The following is a 24,630-nucleotide window of genomic DNA, read 5'->3' on the forward strand; positions in this document are numbered from 1 at the left end:
GAAATCTTTGATATATATACTCTAGTTTGTTAATTTAAAGAACTCAAATCAACCCATAGTCAATGGCTCAGAATTCATTAAACTAAAAGGCTAGCCTAAAATCTCACATGGAAAAAAAAGACACTAATTCCACGTGCTCATGACATGTCATCCATACTGCAGTAATGAAAACTACCTACCTAATTCAAGACTAAGGCTATGTCTACACTTGCAGAGTTTTTGTGTTGTCAATTTCACGTGTGATAGTGAACCAGTAAAAGAAAAAGAGCGGGTTTGTGTACTCAATTACTTCCACAGGTGTCAGAGAGTATTAACAACTGTAGCACTTCCATCACTGATGAGAGCAGTGCCCTGAGGGCAGCTATTCCTCAGTGCAGCTCTCTCCCATTTGACAATAGGTCTTGTGTGTGAGGTGTGTGTGTGTGAGATTATGGGGCATCCTGAGTCTCTGCACAGCCTCCTCTCTCCAAACACAGATTAGCTCCATTACCTCAATCCTGCTGCAAGCAGGAGATCCTTTGCTCCATGGAGCAGGCACTGACACCTGGCCAGATAAGTGGGCACCTGCCAAGAAAACAGGAATAGGAGTTTCAAAGTTCCTTGGGCTTCACAGGGATAGGAGTGGATGTCTGTTTAGTCAGCAGCTCTGCTGCTCTGATGGGAGGTAGAGTGGTCACCTAGGCACTGTGGGATATCCTGAAGAGACTAAAAGCTCTAAAACAGCAAAAACAGGTCTTCACTTGCACATCCCTGCAAAAACATCCCTGGTAAGAGATATATGACTCTCCATGGAGGTTATTTTCTTTTTGCAGTGGAACTTCTGAGTTTCACCTCAAAAAGTTAATGACAAGTATGACACTCCCATGGTTTTTGTGCACAAAGGGGACTTTTTCCTGCTTTAAATGGCAAGTGTAGACATTCCTTAAGACAGTTTGACTCTTACCCTCATCTAAATACTTGATGATGTATGGAAGCTGAGCTTTAGAATGCAATGCATATGAAAGGAAATGATTTACTCCTAATTACAGTGGATTAAAATCAAACTAGAATTAATTTAAATTTAGAGGTTTCATCAGAAATATAATGAAAATGCTATGCTTCTTTTCATTTTCTTCTAGCTTCAAAGTGTTTCTGTTACCTACATGGAAAACCGCATACTATACAGGACAGTATAGCTTGCACATAAATGTCACAAGGCAATATTTGACCTTGCCCTACTACCAAAAAAATCATCATTTAATAATGTTTTAAATTAATACATTTGATAGGTAAACACAGTCCTTATATTAGCTCCCAAATAAGTTTTATTTAAGTAAGAGCTGCACAATCAGGTAGGAAGCATATCATGTTCAATTAAAGTTACCGGTAATTCATATCAAGTAATCTTTCCAGAACCAATCATGCAGCTTTAAATCCATTGGTTAAAGCAAAATGCATTAGGGGCCTGCACCAGGAATAAAGCTGATAACTTATGTTTTACTAGAAAATGCAGTTAAATGATCATTAGAATTTATGAGATTGGTAAAACAAATGAGTAATATACTACACAATCTGTTAAAAGGAGGCTCCCCCCAGCACCGGCTCTATGGTGCGCAGAAGGGGGCAGGGGAGGCAGAGATGCGGTGGTCCCAGAGCTGGCTCGAGCCTGGACTGCTCAGTCTTGGCTTGCGCTGGCTACGGGAACTACCCCTGCTGCAGCTCTGCAGAGCACCTCCCCTTATCGACTATATGATTAGTCAATTACCTGCTCCAAATATGTAAATTTGAACATCTTTTCAGAGGTTTCTTTATTCATATAGAAAGTATATATACATATATTTATGTGTATATATACACATATATTTATGTATATATATATATATACACATAAGGGGGGAAACAACTGAAGAGAGTTGGCAGTTTTTCAAAAGGACATTATTAAGGGCCCAAAAGCAAACTATTCCACTGCATAGGAAGGAAAGAAAGTATGGCAAGAGACCACTTTGATCTTATCAATAAACTAGAAAAATGCAATCTAGATGGGGCTACTGTGAAGTGGGTGCATAACTGACTGGACAACTGTTCTCAGAGAGTAGTTATTAATGGTTCGCAATCATGCTGGAAGGGGTTCCGCCGGGGTCTGTTTTGGGACTGTTCAATATCTTCATCAATGATTTAGATATTGGCATAGAGAGTTCGCTTATTAAGTTTGCAGAAGATACCAAGCTGGGAGGGATTGCAAGTGCTTTGGAAGATAGTGTTGTAATTGAAAATGATCTGTACAAACTGGAGAAATGGTCTGAGGCAAATAGGATGAAGTGTAATAAAGACAAATGCAAAGTACTCCACTTAGGAAGGAACAATCAGTTTCATACATACAGAATGGGAAGCAACTATCTAAGAAGGAGTATTGCAGAAAGGGATCTAGTGGTCATAGTAGACTACAAGCTAAATATGAGTCAACAGTGTGACTGTTGTAAAAAAAGCAAACATGATTCTGGGATGCATTAACAGGAGTGTTGTGAGCAAGACACGAGAAGTGATAATTCTGCTCTGCTCTGTGCTGATTAGGCCTCAGTTTGAGTACTGAGCACCACATTTTAGTTTAGAAAAGAAAACAGAGGGGATATGATAGCTGTTTTCAAGTATCTAAAAGGGTGTTGCAAGGAGGAGGGAGAAAAATTGTTCTCCTTGGCCGCTGATGATAGGACACAAAGCAATGGGCTTAAGTTGTAGCAAGGGAGGTTTAGGTTGGACATTAGGAAAAACTTCCTGTCAGGTTGATTAAACACTGGAATAAATTGCGTAGGGAGGTTGTGGAATTTCCATCACTGCAGATATTTAAGAGCAGGGTGGAAAGACATCTATCATGGATGATCTAAAAGATGCTCAGTCCTGCAAGGAGGGCAGGGGACTGGACTCGATCTCTCGAGGTCCCTTCCAGTTCTAGTATTCTATGATTCTATGTGTATGCATCTGCAAATATATATAAATATACACATATAGTGCAGATACACACACATATATGTATATACATACATAGATGTATATACATACTAGCTATATAATAGTTAACACAAACCGTTCTCTAGGCTATGTAGCCTTCCAAATAAGTGGTCTGCAGTCCAGCTCAGAAATTGCTGAAGGGCTTACAGCACAGCATCGCAAAACTGAGTTGTTCTGCAATAGTTTATAGTTTCAGAGGCCAAACAGTGCGAAGGTTGCTTGTGTTTCAGATGTTTAAGCTCTCCTGACAGTCCATTTTGGAAGGAGAACAATGGTTTATGTTTAACTGTTGGGTTATTCTGCAGGATAACTATCATGATGATCAACAATATTCTTCAGAAAAAACTACACTCTTTTATAACTAGAATATAAAAGCAATTATTTTCTAAAAGTAGAAAAGCCTGGAACGGCTGAAAGATAAAGATAAAAGGGATGAGGAATAAGTATATAAGAAATATAAGCAATAGGGGAAATGCTCTCAGCACAGAGTATGAGACTGGTTATGATCCATGTGAAAAATCAGTCCTGAAGAAATCGGACACCAAAAAAGCAAGAATAAATAAAACCCCACAGAATTCTGAATCTTGATAGCGAAATAATCTTGAAAGAAAGATGCATTTACTGTTCAAATCCCGTGCACGCTGCCCATCTATCAAAAGTACTGCCACTGCAGATATTACATTATCACTTTCTATTAATATTTGTTCTTTTGCCTTTCCTCTGCCCTCCACTTCCCACAACATGCCCCCCAAAGAGAGTAAGCCAATAGAGTTATTCATTCAGGAAAGAACACTGCTGGCACTTACAAATGTTTTCCTTTCTTCTGCTGTAACAGCTGCAAACATCTCAAAGTAACAGGGAAATGGGTCACATTTCAAAGGCTGATCAGTTAACACTTACTCAAGGCCTTTTTGCATTTTTCATCTTTGCAAAACAGCTTTTTTCCTTATAAACACACTTTGTGTTACTGATATTTGATCTATAAAAACTGTCATTTTTGGACTGACCTTAAAGAGATGATTTATGAATATGTTACAGGCAGCTCCCTGGCAAAGCTGCAAATAATAATAGAGAAGGACTTGGAGTCTAGTTTGAAGTAAGTATGGGTAGGTTAATTTACCCACACACTGATTCCTACAATCATCTCTCTTCAAATCTAGCACTTCTGCTCCTGCAAAACTCCAATAGGATGCCATTTAATTGTGTATCACAAGTTCACATGCAAATCCATTTAACATTGGTGACAAACAATCTGAAGATGTAAATGTCACCTATGTTGAATATTATGTACCACCACTACAGGAATTACAAGATGGTCTTCTGAAAGAAAAATCTTAAATTATTTTTCTGAGAACTGTAGCTACTCTACAGGCTGACTTGTGAGAAATTTAGTAGCCTAGCAAACATGTGAAATGCTTTTCACTGTCATCAAAAAATACAGTAGTCAGCCGGCTCAACAAGTCACACACAAGTTATTTTAAAAAAAATCTAATCAAAAGCCAACTGAAGTCAAAGCCAGTCTGTCCATCAACTTCCATGAGCTTTAGATCAGGTGCAAAATGATCTAAGAACACACCTTCTCAAAGACACACATTTGAAATCACTGAATCCACAAAGATGATAAAATAAGATAATGGGTCTTTTCCTTACAAAGTTTCACAAAAGGCTACTTTCTACATAAATTCAGCCCTTTGACAGAAAAAACAGGTTTTTCTCCTTTGAAAATGGAGTCACAAGACTTCAAACACATTTCACATATATGAGAAATAAGGAACCTGACAAAACCTAATTCCTATGATGCCTAATTCAATGCTTACAAAAGACAAATCAGAACTAAACAACCTAAAATCACAAGGTGCTCCTTGCTAGAACTCCTTCATGAAGAGCAACTTCAAATCAGTCATGAGGATACTTCTTCCTATCAAACAGAAATGGGTCCCAGTGGCAACCATCTGATCACTTCTGGAGTAGGAAGTCAAGTCAATATGAATGGCCAAATAATCATTAGTATTGCCTATACTCAAAAGGAGTCTTCTTGGGGGAATTTTCAGATGGGCTTATACTGTATATGTAATTTACTGTAATAGAAGCTAATGGAAGTTTTACTATCAATTTCAAAGGGAGCAAAGTTAGCTCAATGTTGAGTCATTTTGGACATCCCTCTCTCTCTCTCTGGGCAGTATCCTATCATTCTAGAATTACCACTGTCATCATTATAAAGCTGTCATTGATGTCACCATGAGCATTGTGTTAAAAGCAATGGCAGGAACAAGCCATTTTTATACATCAAACTAATGCACCACATTTAAATTCAGTTTAAATACTTTCAGTTATTTTCCCAAATAACTTAGTCACTACTACCAGCTATAGATTGCTAGAAATTATGTTCCAAATCCAAAACAAAACTAAAAAAGAAATTAAAATTCCAACACTTTATTTTGTGCTTATATAATTGTTCATACATAGAACTGACTAATCAAGACACATTCCAAACAAAATATCTGATCCAGCAGTGTAACCTATCCACTATGAGTCTGCACAGATATCTGGTGTCCAAGTTAGCAAATCATACTGCTGGATCAGGGTCATATTTTGTGAAACATATATATTTAATAAATAAAAACATGCACACTGATTTAGAATATGCCAAAGACCATGCCCCTGCATATGTTCTTGGGTTTTCAGGAAATATTTTTAAGCAGGTTGAATAAGCCAAGCAACAGTGATCACCATTATAGTCAATATTTGCTAGTTGCTCCATTACAGCAAAATCTTTACCAAATTCTTGCTGGAGTTAATGAGAGTTTTACTGGAGGGTAAGCTAGAACTGCAGGAAATGGTCCATAATGCACAGTGTTAAGGTCATTTCTGTATTTCATTGCTGGATTTCCTTACCTGTGGACGTAGTGTAACTGATGTACAGAATCAATTGCTATCACCATTTCAGCCAAATAAAAACGAGCCATATCTTCAGGTAGCCTGTCCTCAAACTTGCTGAGGAGGGTAAGCAAATCTCCTCCAACATAGTAATCCATAACCAGGTACTATGAGTAAGAGGGAGGGATGAGAGACAAAGGAAAAAAAACCTGTTTACACAATGAATCAAAGATCAATAAAATCCAAGAATAGCCAAGGACTGCGGAATAATTCTTTAGACACCATTGAAAAGCTCTTCATTTCCTTAACTTTTTCTTAAAATGAAGACAAAACATTAAAAGGAGCAGTTTTTAAATAACCTTCATAAATGCACATTTTCAAATAATCGTTGATATTCTTAGTTAACCTGCAAACCATAAAATTGTTTTTAGCAAATCTTTTTTTGGGGGGGGGAGCGGTAGAGATTGCATATTTAATCGACAACCAAATAAATTAAACAAGACAGGGAAAATGTCTGCATTCCAGAATCATATAGACAAGATCATGAAGTTAAGATCTCTCAGTTTCTCTTACAGTACAAGCTTTGTTATCCGGCATTCATGTGGAATGGGAGTTGCCGGTTAATCAAAAGTGCTGGTTATTCAAGCTTTACACCCTCTGCTAGCCATAGTTGTAGGATGGGTTAGATAATATCTGATAACTGTACTATATGCAGAAGCACGACACACACAAACTTTACTGCTTTAGTACAAATTTCACAAACTTTTCATGTCTAAAATTTATGCCAGATGGCTACAGGAATTTTTACAGTTAAATGAAAAGGAATTGTATTGCCATCTATGACAGATGCCAGTTAAAGTATTCTGGACAGTAAAGTGCCAGATAACAAAGCCCGTACTGTATGATAAAAATTTTCTTAAAGAGAATGTAGAAGTCTTAAAGTATCAAAAATGTAACTGAAAAAATTGGGATTTTTTTAATTGAAGATGGCAGTTTCTCTGGTTAAATGCAATTTCTTCCTCTCCTCCCCTCTGCCTTTAAATGACTGCAATCAGAAAATAAATGCTTTACTTTAAATCAGTCTTGGAATAGGAAAGGACCAACAGATTCGCTTTGGTTCATAGTACATTCTATGTCCATACGTTGCCGACAGTGTACAGCATGGGACATATCCACACACACAGTGGAAAGCATTACCATATTGTAATTTCAAACCAAAAGAAAAGCAAATTTTGAGTTTACTGATTTAAAGTTAAATAAATGTTTCCCAACAAAACATAAAATATAATTGCAACTGGATGGGATGCTTGTAGATTTTGAAGAGATCATAACCTGATCAGAACCATAACTCTATTTTCCTACCTGATGCAAAGTAAACTCTGAAAATACATTTAAATATATTGTCAAGATGACCTGAAACAAATCAAATAAGCTAAAAACTTTTGAGATTATGAGTACCAGAGAAGAACAACCAAGAAAGTCCTTCAAGGGCTTGGCTACATAGCACCACAGTGAGGACAACAGAGGTGTAAACTATAGTGTTCTACTGTGTTGCACCCTAACTTGTAAACCCTGCTGGTGAAAACAAAAAGATGGATAATTCATGTTGATGGGAGCATCAACACAAACTAGATGCTTTTTCATTCATGCCAGCTAGTTTTACACAAGGCAGTTAGAATGCAACATGTTAGTGAGCTCTACAGTTCATATCTCCATAGTTTTGATTGCTCCCGTTTAGACAAATCTAAGTCTCTGGACTCAGAGATAGCAACTGAAAAGGCAAACTAGAAAAAGAAAAAAAAACCTAATTTTCTGGAATTTCATCAGCAGCTGCACAAATGATTGGCACTGTATCATCGCTGAAGTGTTTCAATCACTGCTGCTGAAAAACTTTTCTATCTGACTCTGGCAGAGCCTGTGCCAGCTCTTGCCAAAGCCCTCGTGAACACTGACTAATGCACAGCTAGAAACCAGAGTGGCTTACATGTGCGTTAGTATTCTTAAAATACATATTAGAAGTGTAAGAATGTGTTTAGACTTAACAGTATGCTTGTAGAATGCTGCATATGTTAATCCTACTTATAATATTTATATTCCCCATGTTATCATGTAATGTTTAAACATTTGCTTTGTAACTATAAAAATGTTTGCTAAGACTATAAATTGCACACAGTGAGGAGAGAAGCATTACCACTTATGAAATGCAAGTTTACCACAAGAAGTGTAATTGCTAAAGATTGCCTATAGATATCAGACAAGCCAGTAGGGACAAAATACTTTGTTGATTGCTTCTCCCATATTGCTGAAGAGGGTATGTGCACAAGTCCTCATCCCATCACAACATGAACACCATGGAAAGGGAATAAAAATGCCCATTAAGCACAAATTTCACAAATCGGTTGTATGGTTACTTCTAATGTTATCAGCTAAACAGTATAAAGGTCAGCAAACATTGTATGTGCCTCATCATGTTCCATTCTGAGTGAAATAGAGAACTAAAATAATATCATATAAATTTGTTATATAGCAAATCTATACGCTTTTCTACCAAATACATTTCTGAGGAACTATCCCATTCGCACTTAAATTCATTGGTTCTCGTTTGGCAGACCAAACAAGAGTTACCCAAGGAATCCTTCAATCAAATATGATCTTATTCTCTTATTTCAAGTTAGTTCTCTAACATCTAAGTGACAGTACTTTGTATACAGAGATTAGGTGAAGAGGAAAGCATAATCCTAAAAGGACTTGAAATACTATAACCTCCAAATTATGTATTTTTCAAACACTAAAAGAATCTCCTTTGGTTGACATAATCAAATCAGCAAGTGCACACACCAGGTTCAAATGTAATTATTAATTTATTCAGCAAGGCCACTATTTACTTTATAATTTTTACAAAGACAAAATACAAATGCAATGATGAAAAAGAATTCAGTCCACAGAAGCTGTTGAATGTAGGGATGTTAAAAATTGCATTTAATCAACTCATTGACTGGTTGATGGAATTTCCATCAACTAGTCAATTAGTAGCTAAGGGGGAAAGTGCAGAGCCACAGTAGGGTTAGCTCCCAGACCTAGAAGCTAACCCTGCTGCGGCCACTAGGCTCTTAATACTTTTAAAAGGCTGAAGCACAGCAGGGGGGACCAGGCGTGAGCTGGGACTGCTGATTCCTGGCTCATGCGCAGCCCTCCACTATCTCTCTCCTCCCCCGGGCTGCGCTTTTGCTTTTTAAATGCATTAAGATCCTGATGGCTCTAAATACATTTAAAAAGTAGAAGTGCAGCATCTGGGACTGGGCACAAGCCGTGAATCAGCTGATTCCCAGCTCACACCTGGTCCCCCGCTATGCCTCTATCTCCTGCGGCCGCCCCTCCCTCTCCCCCTCCCCCTCCCCGCGCGGAGACAGTGCTGGGTGAATTTCAAACCAATAGAATCATTCTAATTCCAAAACTTTATAGCTAACTCTAATTTCATACTCAGAAAAGAATTATCTGTTACAGCAGTGGTCCCCAACCTTTAGAGGCTGGTGGGTACCAAGGGGCGTGGCCGTTCGCCTGCCGGGCGCCAGAGGGCGGGGACACATGCACGCCCGGGGGTGCCCCCCCATAACTGTGCTCGGAGGCGGGGGCCCCCCGCAAGTGCCCCGCTCTGGGGCCGGCGCTCCTCCTAAGCGCCGCGTGCCCGGGGCCGGGGCCCCCCTGCAAACGCCACGCTCCTGGGGCCGGCGCTCCTCCCAAGCGCCGCGCGCCCGGGGCCGCCCCCCCCCCCCCCGTGGGCACCGTGTTGGGGACCACTGTGTTACAGCTTGAATCTCTTTAGTCCAGCACTCTCTGTTCCGGCAACATCTGTAGTCTGAAATGATTTTAGTTAGCTGAATGTCCACTAATCTTGGGTGTGGCTGAGTTTCCCATGAAGTTTGTTTACACCCACCAGTCCTTGGTCTCAGTGTTCTGTGCTATTATTTAGGTCTAATTTACCCCTAAACAGTGAAAGTATTGGTAATGCTGCTAGACAATATTGACTTCCTGTGGTCTAGCAAATTCTCTCGTTCAGCACCGGTTAGGTCCCCAGGGTGCTGGACTAGAGAGGTTCAACCTGTATTTCATTATGTGAATTTCACTAGGATTATTTTTAAAAGTAAATGGTATGATTATAGAAAGATACAGTAACATAATTTCAAGAGCACTCCCAAAAAAAAGCATAGTCACATGACCTGATACCAACTGATTGCAGAAGCCTGCCCAGTAACTGCAGACTCATACAGGGAACAAAGGAAACTAGTATCTTGAGATATTTGCGTCCAGATCCACTAAACATCCTGACTAGTTTCCATACTATGAAACTCTATACTCAATGGGCTCGTCTACACTGGCCCCTTTTCCGGAAGGGGCATGTAAATTTCACCTATCGTAGTAGGGAAATCCGCGGGGGATTTAAATATCCCCCGCGGCATTTAAATAAAAATGTCCGCCGCTTTTTTCCGGCTTTTAAAAAAGCCGGAAAAGAGCGTCTACACTGGCCCCGATCCTCCGGAAAAAGCGCCCTTTTCCGGAGGCTCTTATTCCTACTTCAAAGTAGGAATAAGAGCCTCCGGAAAAGGGCGCTTTTTCCGGAGGATCGGGGCCAGTGTAGACGCTCTTTTCCGGCTTTTTTAAAAGCCGGAAAAAAGCGGCGGACATTTTTATTTAAATGCCGCGGGGGATATTTAAATCCCCCGCGGATTTCCCTACTACGATAGGTGAAATTTACATGCCCCTTCCGGAAAAGGGGCCAGTGTAGACGTAGCCAATTATGCATTTGACAAGGTTTTGATGCTTACAGATGTTCAATTTCAAAAACTGAGCACACACACACATTATATCTCAATATCACAGACTAAAGGTCTAAATGACTTTAATAGAGATGTAAAGGAGCACTCACTAAGTAGTTTTCATCCTGGAAGGCATAGTGCAATGTTGTGATCCACTGGTTATCTCCATTCACTAGTACATCCCTCTCTTCTCGAAAACAGGCTGTCTGAAGGGGAAAAAAGGATAATTTAGATACAATAGACATTAGTTTCAAACAAGAAATGTATGTCATGAAATGGCAATCAAATACATTGAATGACAATAGAAGATATATTTATCCCCCTTCAGTAAAAGCTATTTAATTCATACTCCTGATATATTGAGAACATAGGTCCAGAATAGTGATAGAGATGTAGCCGTGTTAGTCTGGTGTAGCTGAAACAAAATACAGGACTATGTAGCACTTTAAAGACTAACAAGATGGTTTATTAGATGATGATCACAAAGAAAAAACAGTTGCTTGTCATTTCAACCAGAAAGGACACTGTCTGAATGACCTGCTAACCTGCATCCTACTTCAGAAGACATTCAAATCTGCACTTGAAAGGGAATCCTCTGAACTGGCATTAATGCTAAAATTCGACACTCTCTGCAGGGGAATTAACAAAGACTCCAATTATCTCACCCATTACAAAGATAGCTACCCCAATTATCACCTCTAATACTATTAACTCACAGACATTTCCCCTTCCCCACCTCTAATATCATTAACTCACTGGCATTCACCTTCCTTCCCCCCTCCCCCCCCCCCACCCCACACATCCCCCTTCTGTTCTGTAATGTGATTTGTCCTTTTCATGTGTGTTCATTTTTTTTAAATTGTATCCTTTGGTATATATGGTGGTGACTATTTTCTTCCATTATTTGATCTGAGGAAGTGGGTCTGGCCCACGAAAGCTCATCATCTAATAAACCATCTTGTTAGTCTTTAAAGTGCTACATAGTCCTGTATAGGTCCAGAAGTGTATCCACACTTCCCATCTGCATGGAGTACATTATACTTCCCAGTTATTGTTCTTGGCATGAAGACAAAAAACAAAACCAAGAATTAAAAAAAAAATAAAAATCCAGAACTACACTTCTGCTCACTGTCTCCAGATCACAGGTCAAAACCTGCTCTCAAACCTTTTCAAAGGAAGTCAATGAGATTGTATTATAATACTTGAGGACAGAACTAGCCCTACATGGGCACAATTCCTTTCGTGACTGCTACACCTTAAGAATCACATGTGTTTCTGTCATAAATACACATTTTCAGGATATATACATTTGCCAAAAATTATAGCCAATTGCGCTGCAAGATTCTTTGATTCAGTACAGCAACAGGACAATATCAGAGTCTCACTCAAATCTCTGAATTTGCTGCACTGAAAAAAACAGAAACACTCTTTATTTTAATCAGAGTTGTTTCTCTGTGAGACTGTTTGCATTTTAACATTTATATTGGTATACATAAAAACAATGTAGTAACCCAGCTGGAGTTGACAAGAGTAGGATCTGGCTCTATACATTATGTGCTTATTTCACTGCATTGCCATTCCAGGTTTACCCTGTTATATTAGTATTCTATATAAGCAATATTTTAAAATTTATTACAAATAAAGTAACTTTCATCTACTTCCATCTTCCCCTCAATCTATCAGTCAAACTAGCTGATTTATTTTTGGAATTATAACTGAGGGCAGCGAGAAAGGAGTTGAGTTTTGGCAATGTAAGATTTAAAGTTAATGGTGAGACATTCAGAAGGACATGTAGAGATCACTGAGAATCAGATGTGACTGAAAGACATGCAGATTTGTCACTGATCTAAAGATGCAAAACCGGTGAGGAGTCCTATGGCACCTTAGAGACTACCAGATGTATTAGCCATAAGCTTTTCTGGTTAAAACCAACTTCATCAGATGAAAAAAGCTTCAAAACCCGATTACAAGGGGAAACAGCTAAACACAATTCACTTGCAAATTTGATACAAATTAGGCCTGAACAAAGATTTAAACTGGTAAACACACTAAAAAGACTATTTCCCCTCTTGATAATCACCTGTCCCCATTAGCTGCTGTGAATGAGGCATATCCACCCTTGATTAGTCTTATTAACACTGGTCCTACACTTGATAAGTAACTTTTTTGTCGTACTTTTATATACATACACAAACCCTTGCCTCTGTCGTTTCCACCCCAATTTATCTGATGAAATGGGTTTACCCACAAAAATTTATGCCCTAATAAATCAGTTAATCCTAACGGGTACGTCTAGACTACATGCCTCTGTTGCCAGAGGCATGTAGATTAGGCTACCAGACATAGGAAAATGAAGCGGCGATTTAAATAATCGCCGCTTCATTTAAATGTACATGGCTGCCGCGCTGAGCCGACAAACAGCTGATCAGTTGTTTGTCGGCTCAGCGTGATAGTCTGGACGCACGGGTGTCGACATCAAAGGCATTTGTCGACCACCCAGGTAAACCTCATCCCAGGAGGCATACCTGGGTGGTCGACAAATGCCTTTGATGTCAACACCTGCGTGTCCAGACTATTACGCTGAGCCGACAAGCAGCTGATCAGCTGTTTGTTGGCTCAGCGCGGCAGCCATGTACATTTAAATGAAGCGGCGATTATTTAAATTGCCACTTCATTTTCCTATGTCTGGTAGCCTAATCTACATGCCTCTGGCGACAGAGGCATGTAGTCTAGACATACCCTAAGGTGCCACGGGACTCCTCATTGTTTTTGCAGATGCATACCCCTCTGATCTAAAGATAGTAGTTGTAATCATGTCAGCAAGTGAGATCACCCAGTGAGAAGGCAGAAAGCAAGAAGAGGAGAAAGTCAAAGATGGAGTCCTCTAAGACTCCAAGTGTAGGAAAGGGAATAGGAGAAAGGACCAACCGATGATCAGGAATCATCGTAGAGGTAGGAGAACCACAGCAGCACAAAGTTGCAAAAGCCTAGGGACTGGGAGGATAAAAGGCTGAGAAACAGAATAATCAATGTCAAAAGCAAAAAGAAGATATTGGCCAGGAAAAGGTTAGTAGATATCTTGAAGAAAGCAGTTTTGGTGAACTGGGAAGGAAGGATGCCAAACTGAAGAGGATTGGGGATGGAACTGCAGGAGAGAAATTCCAGGCAATAGCTGGTAAATGACATCTTCAATGAGTTCAGAGTGGAGGGCAGAAGAGGGATATGGTGATAGTTGAAGAGGCAGATAGTGGGGGGAGGAGGGTAGATTGTTTGTTTTTTTGGGTGGGAGGGTTGAAGATGCAGAGACCTGAATATTCTTGGATTTTGAGGGAAGCTAGTTAGAAAAGGATGAAAGAGCAGGGGAGATTAGTGGGTGATTGGAGGTAAAAATGTAGATGAGACATTCTGTCAAAATACACTGTAAATATTCTGCTACTCCAGATATGTTTCATTAGTTTCAGTTAATTTTATTAGCTTAAGCCATATCCTGCATCTTCATATTTAAGCAATAGATACATTTATAGAAAAATCAAAAGCTTTTTCCTTCCTTATTTTTTCAACTTCATTTCCAAAAACAACCAACTACCAGAATGAGAATGGTTATTGTTGACAGTAAACTTTGGATAGAGGCAAATGAAGACTACAGCTTAACGATTTTTGTGCAAAGCTGAAGCTAAACATATAAAACAAACTAAAAAATACCAAACCTTGTTCTGACCAGTAAAATGAACAAATGTGACACACAGATCAGAAAGTAGAAATACTCACTTTTTACACCTGAATAGTAATAATATGTAAGAGAAATCAGAAGTGGAGCAGATTCACTAATAAAATATGCTGCACAATAAAAAATATCTTTTATTGGGAATCAAATGAGAAAATAGCATAACATAAAAAAGGAATTTGGGGGAAGAGCAGGCTTTTTTTTGTTTTGTTTTAAGTCTTTTGACAGAAATAGAGAACAATGAGAAATTATAAACTCTCGTTGTTCTAAAAACATAATGATAATTAAACAAACTGCATAATGACAATTAAACACAAATGCACAATACTAGTTTCTACAGTGAGTCTGTACAATATTTATTGTGCCATCAGATCTGCAACAAACTCACAAAAGCTCTTGCATTCTTTGAGCACCTAACACACCCACTCCTGGGCAGAGTGCCTGGAGCTGGCAGCAAAAGCTTTTACCACAGTAGATCACATTTGAAATTTTAATAGCCTGGCAAAGAAAGCCAGAGCAGTTCTCTCACCAACACCACTTTGTCTTGAGCTTCTGCTCTTCTCACATGACTCAACCTCTGCCTGGATCCTGAGCCTCACTCTCAACATGGGGCTCCTGGATGAGTAACACCCCTTCTCCTCTAGTCCTGCCCTGCAGCCTGACCTCCTTATACCTGGACTGATCCAGGAACATCCATGGTCTTGCTAGACCATGGATGTTGCTGGACCACAGAGTCCCAGGTAAGGGAAGTACAACCTGTATTATCCTAATCTGTGGGGCAGATCTTCTGCTGATCTATCAATCAGAATTATTTTACAAAGTACAGTGGACTTCCGATAATCCGGAACCTATGGGATCTAGGTGGTGCCGGATTATCAGATATGCCGGACTATCAGGAGGTACTATAAGCTGGTTATATATATACTGTATACATTATATACTGTATATAAAGTATTCTTAACCCTTTTTATTGTACATACTGTATACAGTATACTGTAATGTTTTAGTTTTTTTAAGCCTTTTTTACACTTTTTGCTCAGTTTAGCTGCTGCTGCTGCTACCTTGTGACTCATTTTTTGCCGAAGCTCACTCACTAGGCTCTTGCCATTTTGATGCCAGACTATCAGGAGTGCCAGACTATTGGATGCCGGACTATTGGAGTTTTACTGTATTGGATTTTTAGCACTAAAATGGTCTACAACACTTAATCTCATATTAGACAGCACCAAAAGCTTGTTTTAAAGTTCTAGAATGAAATGCAGTATAAAGTTATACAAATGATAGAATTCATCTGGTTTGTTTTGATCTTGATGTTTATATTCTGCTGACTTGCAACATTCTAAGACAATGGTTAATAATCAGGACTAATGGGAAATCCATTGAGTTTCTTAGACACTATTTCCAAAGAAAAATTAAGACCAATTATTGATTTATGGCTTCTGTATGTTTTATGTAAACGGTACCACATTAAAATAACACATAATAAAATCAAAGAAATGTAAAACTTGAAGGACCTAGAAAAGTTATCATGTCCAGCCCCTTGTGCTCTGGTAGGACCATGTAAACCTAGAACGTCCCCCAATAGGTGGTTTGTCTGGCCTGTTTTTAAAAGCTTCCAATTATTGGGATTCCACAATGCCCCTTGGAAGCCTATTCCATACATTAACTACCTCTTATTATTACACTTTTTCCCTAATATCTAATAAATCTCCCTTGATGCAGATTAAGACTATTATTTTTTGTCCTGGCTTGACATATTTGAAGACTTATCAGGTCCTTCCTCAGTCTTCTCTTCTCAAGACTAAACTTGCCAATGTCTTTAATCTTTCTTTACTGGTCAGGTTTTCTAAATTTATTTTTGTTGTTCTCATCTGGACTCTTCCCAATTTGTCCACATCTTTCCTACTGTGTGATGCTCAGAAGTATGATCTCAACAGCACCAAGTAATGCAGGGTCTGAGCAGGGCGAGGGCGCAGGAGTAAGGGAGGGTACAGGAGCAAGGTGGAGATAAGGTGCAGGGCTGGCCTTAAGCCGATTCGGCCTAATCGAGCCCCGCGCCTAAGGGGGCCCCGCGCCCCTGCACCCAGAAGTGCAGGCAAGTTACAGAGCTGGGGCCTCGCTCCACCAATATGTGGAGCTGGGTCTCTCCTTGGCTCTGCCTGGAGCAGGCCCCGGTCCCCCTTACTTCCCCCCGCACGTTCTCCCACCCTGCCCCCACAGCGCCCCCCTCGACCCTGGATTGTCCCTGCCATGCGCGGCTCAGCGCTGCTCCCGTTGCCGGCTGCTGCTGCCTTGTGCAGTGTTGCTGGTGGGCGGGGAGGTTTTTGAAACTCGTGGGAGGCACGTTGCGGGGCCTGGCTGGCTCTGGGTTTGGCCCTGAGTGCGGACTCCGTCCCCGCAACGTGGAAGGCAGAACATAGGGAACCGACTTGTGCAGTGGCAGCGGGGGAAGGGAAGGGGCTTGGGCGGAGGTGAGGGGTGGGGGAGGGGAAAGAGGCTTGGGCAGAGGTGGGGGGAGGGGAAAGGGGTTGGGGCGGAGGCGGGGGGAGGAGGGGGAAGGGGCTTAGGGCAGAGGGGGAGGGATGGAAGGAGAAGGGGCTTGGGCGGAGGGGGAAGTGAAGGCACCAAGACACAGTGTGGCGGAGAGACAAATGGCAGGGGGGCAACTGCAGACAATGAGGGAAAGGGTGATGCTGGGAGAGGAGAGGGGAAGGGCATTGGGGGCGAGGGGGGAAGTGCTGGGAGAAGTCTTGAAAGAAGGGGTGGCCATGAGAAAGTTGGGGATGGAGCGTCATGTGTGAGGGCACAGAGGGGCATGAGGGGAACGGGGGCAGAGAGTGGTGAGGGGGTGAGTATCAGGTAAAAAGAGGGCAAAGGGGGCAGGGGCAGTAAGGGAAGGAGGAGGCACCAGGAGGATGCAGGGCTAAGGGAAGGTGCAGGTGCCAGGTGATTCTGGGGTGAAGCAGAAGGGCAGACACCTGCTGGGGAGTGGGGGGGAACAGCAGTGCACGGAGACACTTCTGTCTCTGCTGGTTCCCCACAAGCCAGATCCAATGGGGAGTCTCGGGGCTTCTCCCCCCCCCCACACAGAAGGAAGCCAGCTCTGGCGCTCCAACCTCGCAGGGGAAGGGGAAGGGGAAGGAGGGAAACGAGGCTGGAGCGCCAGCGTGGGCTCCTTGCTATGGGGAAAGGAAGGGAGGGAGAGAAGGTGGAAGGGGAGGGGAGCTGAGCTTGAGCCAGAGAGAACCATTGGTGTACACTAAACAAGTATTAATGCATCCAACTCCCCCTGCAGGTCTGCTGAGTTTCTCTTTCTGTCTGGTGGAGAAAAACAGGGTGCCTGCAGCAGTGGCTGTGCAAAGGATCTGTGCTGTCCTAGCTAAGAGGCCCCTATTTTCATCCTTGTTGTGCTCCTCAAACCTCTATCTAGACTTGAAAAATTGGGGAAAAAACTCTGGACCAACTGGACAAAACAAGGGTATGATGCAGATTTCTAAAATTAAAGCAATAATATGACCTGCCATCTTTAGTGGTGTGACTAATCCTAACAACTGAAGCCAACTTACTAGTTTAGTCTTGATGCCCTAGGACTGCCAGAGGCCTCTAAGCTATTAAGAACCACTGGAATGCTTCATACATTCCCCATGTCTACTGTGTATGCTGTACTAATGAGGAGGAACTCTGGGGGTCTGGAGTTCTTTGTGAAAGTGTAGAAAGAGGAATTATCAGAGCCCCTAAAAGTACGTTAAAAAATGCTTGTGTAGATCTCAGTTTATGCTGACACAGCAAAAAAGATTTTATTCAAAATGTATTGACTGAACAAGTTGCACGAGCTAGGGGCCTTGTACCTAATGTTTGTTGAAGTTGTTATAAACAATAGGAACTTGGGTGTGTACGCTATGGGACTGTCCAAGACCTCTGCATCTGTGGAAACAGGTGGATTCAACAATGTAATAAGATGTTGGGTTCTGCAACCAAACCTATAGTCCCAGGTTACACACCTACATGCTGGTTTTTATCTCCACCACAAAGATTTTGGTTCAAAATTTAGTGGAGGAGTAGACTTATGCCCAGAATAGAGCAGTAATATTCAGACCTCTCTGAGTTATCAACGAAAGAAAGAATATCTTATTGGGGTTGAGAGCAATTATATGAATTAGAAGAAATTTGGAACCTGATTCTTGATATATTTGAATAAATAATGTACAGAAAAATCTCAGGGTTCCTTTGCACCTACTCTTTCTACTCCCCCCCCCCCCCCGTACTCTCCCCCTTTTTTATTTGCGTCTTTTCATTTTTTGATATTCCAACACTATTATGTTACATCTGTATAAGGTTGTATAATTGCACATATTGGATATGCTTGGAAAATGAGGTTTCTGGTAACATACACAAGCTGTTAATCAACCACCTTTTTGGATTTTTATTGCTTGTTTCTTTATAAAAAATCATTAATAATGAAAAAAGAATAACTGAATAAATTCCTCACAAAAGAGTATATGAAAAATAAAATACTTCTGTAGTCTTACCTCAGCTCGCTTCAGCATCTCCCATTTATTCAGTATCTTCATGGCAAATACCTTATCTGCATTTTTCAGTTTTACTACTGCAACCTGGAAAACAAAGTGCAGATAAAAAAACCTAAAACAGGAAAATAAGTGGTTGCTAGAATAATCCTCATTCGGAAATATATAGATGGCTGAGCTGCTTTAATTTATTCTTGTTGTGATAGGATTTTGAGCCCTATGATTTAATAACTTCACTCTGTGTACATGATGCCATACCAAGTATTCATCATCACACTAACCATAAAAAGTAATTTGACAGCTGTTTAGGATATTTATTCTGTAAAAGTTCTTAAATTCACCTTAAAACTCCATTACTGAAAAGTATATACTTCTATATTTTTCTAGCTTAACATGGTTTAAAGAGGACATTATAGTATAGTACTTCCAGTATAGTACTTCCTTTCCCTTCTATCGTATAACTATGATATGCCGCTGGATATGTTCCCAAAGCTTGGACTAGTTATTGAACCCACTCTCTTCTATCACGGAACTAAATAGTGGCTGCAGCATAAAAGAACGAGATCTAGGTAATGTAGTAGTCAGGTCCCAAAACTAAGAAACATTAGAATGTCAAGTTATTCAACCAATTGTGTACTAGACATTTACTACAGGATAAATCTTCCAGATACATTTCAAAGAACAGGGGGAATAATAAGAAATAAAAATAATTAAGCATAATGCTCTGCACTCCTGTGCTATTTTACATGTCAGGTTTTCATTGAGATCTCTTTTACACCATCGTGAACTGGGGAACTATTATTCCCATTTTATGGATGGGAAAACTTAGAGATGTTATGATTCTTATTGAACTTTTACATTAGGCATCATACACACATTTAGCAATTTACACGAGAATAAACCCAAAGTCCTTGTCCTGAGGATTTTATCATTTTATATCTAATCTAAAGCCAGGATTGTATCAATAAAGAGGCATGGCCCCTGGGAGGTGGGGAAGCTTATACAAAACACAGTTATTTTTTCCTGTTTTCACAATACTGACATAATAGGAACAACCCTGAGTTCTCTAGTTCAAATAAGACACAAAAACAAAGGCAGCCTGAAGCAGAGCTAACAACGGAACCCAGGACTCCCAGCCTACAGTATTGTGACTCAGCCACAAAATTAATCTTTAAAATTAAAAAAGTTCAGTACTTCATACATTTTAAAATCCATATATCAATGAACCCCAACTTCCTTTCTCCTGCAAAGAAAGGCATACTTGCAAATCCTAAGGAGAAAAAAGACTGTTTTGTGTTTTAGTTGTAGACCAGGGTGCTGTCACACAGATTAACATCATCTTTACCTGCAGGCAGTGACAACATATATGTATGGTTGAACACTATACTCTCTTCGTCATTTTCATACTTCACAACCTGGCTATGTGCCAGAGAAGTAACAACAGTAAAGAAAATGGAACAGATGCTGACAGCTTGATCAAAAAGAGTTACGCAAGGCTTCTTTCAATCCTTCTTCAAAGGTGCCATCAGCTGAAATAGTTTAATCAAGCTAGTAAAGGTGCATGTTGAACTCCATTTACAATCCTTACAGATGTCTAAAACAGAAACACACTCACTCTTTCACTAAACTATAAACTGGGTAGAACAGCGATTAATTCCCAGGGGTGTTGTGGTACATTAATCAGCCCTGACCTCCATCACATCCCACCCCTTGTGAAAATAAAATGCAATCCAAGAAGAAATTAAAAAGGCGAACACACAAGGGTATCTGACCTAGCTGTTAAAACTAGTTTGCAAACTGAATTTTTTAAAGGAGATTCCCAATAAATGTCAGACATACAATTCTAGGTTCCCATACACATATTCATTCAAAAATTTATTGATTCTAACATCAGAAGGGACCACTGTGACCCCCTCTTCTGGTATCCTGCATAAATAGCCATAGAACTTCCGCAAAATAATTCTTGTTTGAAGCACAGCAGTTTTTAGAAAAACTTCCAGCCTTCAGTTGACAGTGATTAAAAATTCACCACAGACTTCAGTTTAGATTCATATTCATAAAAAAGACTTTTAGATCTAGACTTGGGATTGCTCAGGACTTGCTCAAAGTTAGTACAGGCAGTCCCCGGGTTACGTACAAGATAGGGACTGTAGGTTTGTTCTTAAGTTGAATTTGTATGTAAGTCGGAACTGGTACATATTGTAGGGGAAACTCTAGCCAAACATTTCTCCAGAGCTCAGTTTTATTCTCCCACACCTCACTTCCCTCAGTCCTTTATTCTCAAGCTGAGGTGTCTGCTGAGAAAAGCTGCTCTGCGTCTCCCTGGTCTGCTGGGGGGGGCGCTAGCTTCGCGTCTCTCTGGTCTGCTGGGGGGGGAAGCAGCTAGTGCGGGGTTGCCTCACCCCGTTTGTAAGTAGGGATCCAATGTAAGTCGGATCCATGTAACCCGGGGACTGCCTGTACTGAAAAACATTTAGATTTCTTGTCAATTTCATAGCTGTCCCACAGTACTAAATAGCAGTGCTGAAACTTTTTAGTTTCAGTTTCACTGTTGTGGATTAAGAAATCTATGAACAGTGCCAAAGAGAAGTGGAGTTGGATGTCTCACTCCAGAAGACATTTGCTTCGTATTTGGAAGATGATCTTTGTAACTATAAGGATTTGAAGGGGTTTTGTTTTAAGAAGAGGTTAAATTCTGCATAATTAAAAAGTTAAATTCCTTTGTTTACCAGGGAACCCTTCTGATTGGTTTCTAGTAAAGTAGTAGGTGGATTTTTCAGACTTTCTAAAGGGAGTTAGTTGTTTCCAAATTGGCCCATAGTGTTGGAAGTGGCTGTTAATTATCCAAGGCACTCATCCCATGACCAAAAGGCCTGAGCATGTTGGTTACAATTTTCAAGGAGGGCTAAAAAGTTAGGTCCCCAAATCACATTGACTTGTAATGGAACTTGGGCACCTACCTCCCTTAGATTCCTCTGAAAATCCCAACCATTTCATGTAAATTGATCTTTCCCCTAGCTGATCTGAGAAACAACAGGTCAGTTTCAGTTTTTTAGCAGCTTCTGTTAAAAAATACATGAACAAAAATATACATGTCTATATATAGTGTAAAGAGAGGAAGCCTAGCTAATGAATGGCAGCAGCAGTTTGACAGTATGCCAGAGAACATTGCTGTACAGTTTGTGGGAAATATGTAAAATTGTTGGAAGAATGAAAGAGAAAATAAAATCCAACTAAAACCAAAATGTTTATGTCAGCACATACCAAACATTTTTCAGTGGGCTGCTCACAGGAAAAATAAATACATTAAAAAAAAACTTCAAATGTCCAGTTTTAATAAGTTTCAAGAACTGTCATTTTAGGATGACTAGAGGGACGTGACTATCACTTTGTTCTTCTTTGACAGCTCAAAACATTATTTTAGGATAGCAGATCAAAAAAGGCCCCTTGTATATGTGTATATATTATATATTCTCTCCATAAACACACATGCACACATACTTGTCTATAAGGTTTCAAAATTTTCTTTAACACGTTGATTACACATTAGTAGCCTTTTTTATTATTATTTAAGTAGCAATATTGTGTGTTCCTTGTTGTGTTCCTTGCATAATACAAACTCTCTCTTCAGTCTAAAGAGCTTGCCAAGTAGCTAGACAGACAACACAAAATACAATATACCATAGGAAATTATTCTCCACAGACAACACAGATTTAAACGAGACTTTTTCTACCTGATATACACAGAAAAAGTTTTATCCAGAGATCCTGGTAGAAGGTTTACACAAAATAAAGGTTGTAACGTTGCTTGGTACAGATTGACCATGTCTAGTAGAAAAATGTATTTTAAAAACATCAGGGGTAGCAGAGTTAGTCTGTACAGGATAAACTTAAAAAACAATAAATGGTCTGGCAGGACTTTATAGACTAACAAAACATGTAGAAGGTTAACTACCCAATCTTCAGGTGATCACAAATCCCCAGTTCTGCCTTCCTGTTTTTCCCTTTGTTATTTCCATACCCTCTGCTCCTTGTTTCCTACCCTTCTTCCTTTCTCCCACGCCTTTCTCCCCTATTTATTTTGGGTCTGCACATCCTAAACTCAAAACTCTGGTCACCCGAAGAAGTGGGCTGTGCCCATGAAAGCTCATGATACCATATACATGTTTTGTTAGTCTATAAAGGGTTGTTTTTTTAAAATGTGTTGGCTAACCATGTTTTGACTAGCTCAATTTTAAACAGAGTTTATGTTTAAAAACATGTTAACTAGTTGTGACCAACCTTAGGGATTGTTGATAACTTGCCAACACATTTTTAAAAATGTGTTTAGAACTTTAAAAGCGAGAAGGGATCATTATGATCATCTAGACTGAGCTGCTTCATAACACAGGCCTGTAACACAGTGCCCCAAAAAGACAGTCTACACTCCATATTCACCATTGGTGATATAATGATGATATGTTTTGTATAAAGTATGCCTTGTGAGGTGTCATTGTAAAAGGCTTTATCTATTAAATATTAATATCCTGTTAAATTGTATGTGTTATTGTATGTGAAGTTTTGCTAGGTACGTGCCACTGAAACATGCTGTGAACTTGAGAACCTCCACAAGCAGCCTTTCCAAAGTACAATAATAAAAAGGTCAAACAACATTTATGGCCCATTGAGAAAGATACAGTAACTCTAGCTTAACATTGTACTTAGGGTTCTGAAAAATGCAACTTTAGGCAAAACAATGTTAAGCAAATTCAATTTCCCCATAAGAATTAATAAAAATGAGGGGATTTTTTTCAGCAGACAAAAGACCAGTAATAAACATATACAGTATAAGTTTTAAACAATTTACAACTGTACACAGCAATGATGATTGTGAAGCTTGGTTGAAGTCATGGAGTCAGAGGGTGGAATATTTCACAAGGAATGTTTTCTACTAAATGATGAGCTAGCACTGGGCTGAGTTGTCATGGGCTAACATTGTTAATGTAGCTTCACACTCTATAAGGCAACATAGACTGAGGCAGGAGGGAGGAACTACAACAGACATGCTTTGTGGAGATGGCTTTGTGGAGTTGGGGGGCTCAATCAGGGGGTAGGGAAAACAACCTGTCATCAGCGTTCTTCTTCACATACCGCTCCCTGCACAGCAAGCAGGGGGCTCCCGTGAGCAGCTCTAATGCAGAGGACAAGGATCATCATGGCAGTGGGGGAAAGTGGGAGCAGAAGTATTGTGGGCAGCTGCCCAGCCGCATACATTATTTCACAAGGAACATAGGGGAGCTGATGTGAAGGGTGGGCTGCTGGCCCATCCTGATCCCAAGTCCCCACAAGACAAACTGCTTTTCCAGAAAATCATGCAAGTAGTAGACAAAGCAGGAGGCCAAATGACATTATAAGGGAGTATTGCGCAACTTTAAACAAGCATGAGGTCTAATAGATAAGTAATATAACAATGCAATAATATAAATCAGGGCAACGTTAAGTGAGGAGTTACTATACAAATGCTCACAAGGATTACACCAGGATTTGTTAATATTGGAAACCTTTCAGAGATAGCACTACACAGTAGGAACTGTTTGGCTCAGCTCATAGCAAAAGATCTTTCCAGCTATATGGAAGAAGCTATAAAAGGGAGAAATTACATCATCACTAGGGCCTCGCTTCCCACACAAGAGAACTCCTGGAAAGACCGAGGGATAAAGACTGA

At 40.1% G+C, this 24,630-nt stretch overlaps 1 protein-coding gene across 6 annotated transcripts in view; it reads right to left on the reverse strand.

The window, feature by feature from the left end:
- CDC42BPA (CDC42 binding protein kinase alpha) overlaps nt 1–24,630 on the reverse strand; it is a 329,094-nt gene that overhangs the window by 183,499 nt on the left and 120,965 nt on the right. For all 6 annotated transcript variants that reach the window (XM_075925322.1, XM_014570971.2, XM_006118059.3 and 3 more), the window contains exons 3-5: nt 18,930–19,013; nt 10,787–10,882; nt 5,881–6,029 (exon numbers count right to left, since the gene is read on the reverse strand). In XM_075925322.1, coding sequence (XP_075781437.1) covers nt 5,881–6,029; nt 10,787–10,882; nt 18,930–19,013 — 329 coding nt within the window. The remainder of the gene's footprint in view (nt 1–5,880; nt 6,030–10,786; nt 10,883–18,929; nt 19,014–24,630) is intronic.

Source organism: Pelodiscus sinensis, chromosome 3 (genome assembly GCF_049634645.1).
Source record: "Pelodiscus sinensis isolate JC-2024 chromosome 3, ASM4963464v1, whole genome shotgun sequence".
In the NCBI taxonomy this organism is placed as follows: Eukaryota; Metazoa; Chordata; order Testudines; family Trionychidae; genus Pelodiscus; species Pelodiscus sinensis.